The sequence below is a fragment of the Phytophthora cinnamomi genome (assembly GCF_018691715.1).
Source record: "Phytophthora cinnamomi strain GKB4 chromosome Unknown Contig33, whole genome shotgun sequence".
In the NCBI taxonomy this organism is placed as follows: domain Eukaryota; phylum Oomycota; class Peronosporomycetes; order Peronosporales; family Peronosporaceae; genus Phytophthora; species Phytophthora cinnamomi.
Window position 1 is genome coordinate 1278107 of NW_027150966.1, and position 5776 is coordinate 1283882.

Below are 5776 nucleotides of genomic sequence, written 5' to 3' on the forward strand. Positions count from 1 at the left end.
TCGCTGATAAAACCACTGCGCGTAGTAGTCCATATGTCTGATAGTCTTGTTAGGCTTACTGATGATAGCTTGGGGGTTCTCAAGATCAAGGAACGGAACATAGAGACGGGTAGTCGTGAATGGGAAGTATGTAGAATCAATAGTAGGCTCCAGGGAGTTTGTAATTGCACCCCACGCAACCGAGATTTGGCCTGCGGTCGTAGCATTAAACACACCTGAGTTCGGAGCAGAGCCAGCAGCAGATGCTACCATAATAGGACAGCTCTGACCCGAAACAAGTGTAGTTGATGATAGAGTCATTGACTTAGTCGCACCAAGTGTGATGACGGACGCACCCTGATTCACTCGGAAACAAAGCTTGATCTGGGGGTTAGCCATTAGGTCCAACTCCTTGAAAATCGGGTGAAGAATGACGAGTTTGATTTTAAGCATATAGTTCCACGTTCCTGCAACAGCACCTGCAGCAGTTGAACCAGGTACAAAAGCACCACGTCCAAACTGGTTAGCGATCGTATTAGCAGCACCCGATGCGATAGTAGCCCATCCGTTCGTGTTCTGACCACCAGCTACTGGAGGGTTGCTTAGAAGACGCTTGACGAATCCATCATTTACAGGGTAGGAAGCAGCACCGGTAGAAGACGTCCCAAGAGCTGGAGTAATATCCGCAGCAGTAGCGCTGTAGCCATCACCATAAAGACTACTGGCACCAAATGTGAATAACAACGAGCCCGAGCTATCAGGGAAAAGGAAATCTTCTGCACCATGTTTATTTACATAGTCGAGCGAAGTCTCCGCCTGAGCTCGTAGGTTGTTAGCAAATAATTTGTACTCACTCATGCTAATGACAGACTTACCATTGAGCTCGAGAGACACACCATCGATAACATTCCAAACACCACTTTAAGACCAACAGATAGACGGTTGGCTACAGATGCAAGTGTAGTACTTGCGTGGGTGTTCTTCATGCTAACTTTGTACGGGATTACAACGTACGCATCGCGAAGGCATGCGAAACCCTCCGCCCCATTGAACTGAGCAGTAGCATCGATTGTAATAACGCCATTCGCGTATGAACCCTGATTTAGATCGATCACATACGGAACGCGCTTGCGTGAACTGACCTTGACGGCCGGGTCGCTCTTCAGCGAAGACTGATATAGAAATTGATAGGCGACTTGAGTTTCCGACATACTTGTTGAGAGCTCTTATATGGCTCTCGATATAGGATCTACGAAAAATAATTAAATGAACTTAGTCAAACCAGTCTCCTCTGATCACGATGTAATATCTTTAGCGAAACAGCTGGATATCCATCTTGATCACATCTATGAGTCGAATGAGATCAAATCGATTCTACCAAGGAAAGTATCATTTCTGATTCTACTACGCAAGCCAAACCAGCATGTAGGGCGTTGGACAGCGGTCCATGATCATGAATACTACGACTCAATGGGAGAAGGCCCACCAACAAGCTATAGTATCAGCAAATGTAGCGACATTCAAACCCAATCCGCTCATGAAGAATATTGCGGCATATGGTGTATCCTTTGGTTATATGCAAAGCAGTATAATCACATGGATATCTTCAAATGATTTTATAATTAAATATCGTAGTGCTTTAAAAATCTGAGTTAAACATACTACGATCATGTACCGTGAACTTATCATCTCAAGCGGTGTCCCCCCACATAAGCTACGTAAAGCTGTCAAATCTGGCAAGCTATCGCTTACAGCAGCCGAGCTGGCTGGAACAGGTGCCAAATTACACTTGCACCCTGAATCTCATGAGAAGGCGTTAAAAGCCAAAAAGGGCGGTCGTGGCGTCCCGCTTCACATCACGAAGCATGAAATTAAGAAAGGCTACAAGAAGGCTCAGGGAGGCTCTATCTGAAGATAGATTTGGTCGGGAATCAAGTCTGGTTTCGAATTCGCCAAAGACTCGGGACTACTAAGTAAGGCTGCTGATGTTGCTATTCCAGCTCTTGCTACCGCAGTTGGTGCTCCTGAAGCTTCTGTGCCTGTTAGAGCAGGTTTAAAGTCTCTTACCGGAATCGGTGTAGACAATTATGATAGTGATGAGGAAGGAGGTCGCGTTAGTTTCGCAGATGTCAAGCGACATGCGGACGATGCCCTCCGATTTGCTAAGACAAAGGGGATCATCACTGACGTCATCGATGAGGGCGAGCGTTTCCTACACTCTAAGGCAACCAAGCCTGAATAACACGAGTTCATCAGTAGTGTCCGGAAGGGTATCAAGCATCGCTTTGGAGTAGGTGTAGCACCTAAGCGAAAAACCAAGTTTTCGGAGGGTTCCCCTGAAGCTAAGGCTCATATGGCTAAGCTTCGTTCTATACGTAAAAGCAAGTCCGGAGGCTCTAAGTCAATGCTCGCAGGAAGTTTCACGATGTGACCATAGTAATAAGAAAAAAACTTATTTTTTAGCTTCGTTTCTTACGCAGAAGAAGCATGACATTAACGCTATTATCACGATATTTCACTGGTTGATTGTTCTGGTTCCATATCGAGAGGGTAATGCTCGCCCGAGGGCCGTCATGCGTCTGGCACCAAGTTTCATGCGATGGGAAGTACTGAATCTGCTGACCTATACCAGCATTTCCTTTATCAAAACAGGCCATCGCATCTCCCGAAATCGCGAAGTCATTCCTGATAAGATCACACCGAACTATGTAGCTCGTAGAAGGGCTGATAGCTGGAATGGTATTGCTCAGAAGACTCGTAGAAGTCGTCTGAGATGCACTTGGATATATTCCTGTTGTAAAGCCAAGAATCGAACCAAAATTGGCATTATTGATGATCAAACGCGGAACTCGTGTCGTCGTTGGGAGACCAGTTCCCGTTGTCGAATACAGACCCGTTGCTGGTCGCGTGTACCCAGTTGGAAGCGATGTGGGCATAGCTGAGCAATCAAGCTGGCACGCATAATAGGTTGAATTCTCTTCGTTCTGAATGTAGAAAACATTGTTTCCATTACTATCAATCAGATACGCCCCAGCTGCGACCAGCGCCGTTTCTATATTTCGGTTGATATCGGAGTACAATTAGTATCCGTCTTGGAGATTGACACTAATAGTAGAAGTGGTAGCAGCAGTAGGCACTTCAATCGCGAAACTGGCGTTAGCAAATTGCCCTGAATCGATGTTGAACTCGGAGATGTACAGTGAAATCGATTGAATCGAAGCCTCGACATCTTGGAAATTACAAGCTGAGCCTGGAAATTGATATCGCCAGGTATTATTCAAGCCGTTTTGGACTAAATTAGTATTATCAATCTTGACGAAACTACTCATATTTGTTATATAATCCGACTAATAGTTTTCGCCAATTTTAATTGGCTGATCAAAATTATACCTGATTTGACCCTTTACAGAGTCTATGAACAGCATCTGGCCCTTTCCGCGCCCGACAGCTCTGTTGAGTCTGGGGCTCGACGGCCTGGCGCCGGTGCTGTGCCAGCCCCGCGGAATGCTAGGTGCGGTTCGGAAACCGACTGGGCTTCCCGGGATGGGTACGCAAGCACCGGGCCAGACATAATAAGATTAGGTATATTTAGTTTAAGTATACGAAGGCAAGTGTCGATGTAGTCTACGGTACTACGCTAATGGCTGGTATGGAGCCATTAGGGTTAGGGAGACTTCCTCCTCTCTTTTGATACAGAGGCAGGATTTGTGCGATGAGGAACGGAAGCAGCGGAGCGGAAGCGAGGACGGTGTCCTCACTTCCGCTTTTGCTTCGGACTGAGCACGTCTGATAGATAGCATTAGGATAGCGGTAAAGTGGCTAATAAAGACAATTGGCAAACAAAACAAAAGCGTTCTTTCACTTTAACATTTCAAGTTAAGAGTACAAGTGATCGTGAGCAACAACGCGAGCAACCCGTTCGACCGTCTCGTCTTTCCGAGCGACACCAAACAGTTTGGGGTGTGGAAGGACCTGATCGTTGGGCACCTTCGCCAGAAGAGTGCGGCTATGCGACGTGAAGCGGTAGTAAAGGGCCTGGTAGAGCCAGCGTTCGCTTACGAGGATTTGCTGCGGACAAGCTGCGAGATTCCCCGTCCGATGGACACGGACGATGCGGAAGCGCAGAGGACATACAAGTGGCAGCTGGCAAATCTCAGCGAGCAAGACACCTACATTAGGTCGCTGCTCAACCAGACGCTGCCCAGGTCGTACATGGAGTCGCTGCGCGTCTCGTTCAATGACGAAAGTCTACCTGTTGCATGGAAGCGACTCGAGACTGTGTTCGGTCAGTCGAATGCGCAAGGGATGGCCGCAATGATTGCGAGGTTTGACGAGGCTCTGGCAATGGATTTTGCGTCAGTGGGCGAGCTCATCTTGCGTGTCAAGGAGGCGCGTAATCGGATCAATCGTCAATCGCGCGAGGCACTGGACGGTGTGACGATGATTCCGATCCAGTACGCGGCGATGAAGGTTCTGGCTTTGTTCCCAAGCCAGTACTGGGGAAACCAGGTGGATTACACCAACGGCGGTTTCCATCTGGACAAGGTTGAAGCATTGCTGCGCAATGTCTTCATGAACAATAGCCGCCGCGAAATTGAGGCTATGCAAGCGGTGGTTGTGCCCGCAAATCATGTGAGGGCGTCGCAGCATCTGGACAAGCGCAAGGCGCGTGTTGTTGAGCGGAAACGCGAAGACGAGTGCTTCTATTGTGAAGGGCGCTACAACCGGGACGGTCTCGCGCACATGAAACGTGACTGCCCCGCGATGAAAAAGGACAGAAGCTTGGGCGTGTATCGCACCAACATCTTCAAGAGCCCCACGCTGCAGAAGCCAGTGCCGGTCGCTCACATGAAAGGGTCAAAAGCGGCCGCCAAGAAAAAGGCCAAGGCGGCGCGCGTCGAAATTCCGGTCGATGCTGTGATGATTCGGCAAATCAAGAGGGCCAAGAAGGTTGCGGTCGCTCAAGTGACAAGCGATGTGCAAGAGCCACGACACAGCGATACGCTGAGACCGGAGCAAGCCAAGGCGGATGTTGATGCGCTCATGGCTTCGCCACCGCTGACACCTGGGTCACCGGTCGTTTCGGATACGCCGACGAGTGACGACGACGATGTGGCGGACGTTGAGCCAACGATCGTTCCGGCACTTGCTGGAAAGGTCTCGGAGGCTTCCGGCAACATCGAAGTGGCGGCGAAAGCCATTGAAGAGGCGGTAAGAGATTTGTACCCTGACTTGTTAGAACGAAATGTAATTAACATCACCGGTTATGATTGGGTGCTAGCTTCAGGCTGCGGTTATGGACTAACCGCCGATGCAACGCTGTTTTTGAGCAAACGGCCGAGCCAAGAGTTTAGGTTTACATTTGGAGAAGGGACTAAACTTAGCAATACACATGTTGGCTCCATACAGCTCTATTTGAGTAGTCCGGATGGAATTCGTCCTTTTAAGTTCAATAATATGGCTTTGGTGCCTAAAGCAAAGGCAAATATACTTAGTGAATATTGGCTAAAACAAACAGGCTACCAAATAGTGGAAAGTATAGACGGGAAGTACAAGTTTGTACTTTGGAAGCATAAGTTGGTATTTGTAGCCATTGCAGTAAACGGGGCTTACTATGTGCAGGCGCCCACGCTGAGAGACAGGCAATTAAACTGCTCTGCAGTAAAGGCAAAACCGATTGCACCATTAAAAGAACCAGGGTACAGACAAATAAAGGCTGATTTTAGAGAGTGGCATGTAAAATTGGGACACCTCAATAGATACAAACTAATAGAGGTAATGAGTGGAAATCTGATAC

General features: G+C 48.1%; 1 protein-coding gene across 1 annotated transcript; it reads left to right on the forward strand.

Moving 5' to 3' along the window:
* Window positions 1-4077: 4077 nt before the first annotated feature.
* On the forward strand, window positions 4078-5284 carry IUM83_04510 (uncharacterized protein; the record flags this gene model as incomplete). Its single annotated transcript, XM_067928594.1, has 2 exons — window positions 4078-5190; window positions 5261-5284. 2 exons carry the CDS (start codon window positions 4078-4080, stop codon window positions 5282-5284), a joined length of 1137 nt encoding a protein of 378 aa, XP_067792588.1.
* Window positions 5285-5776: the final 492 nt, after the last annotated feature.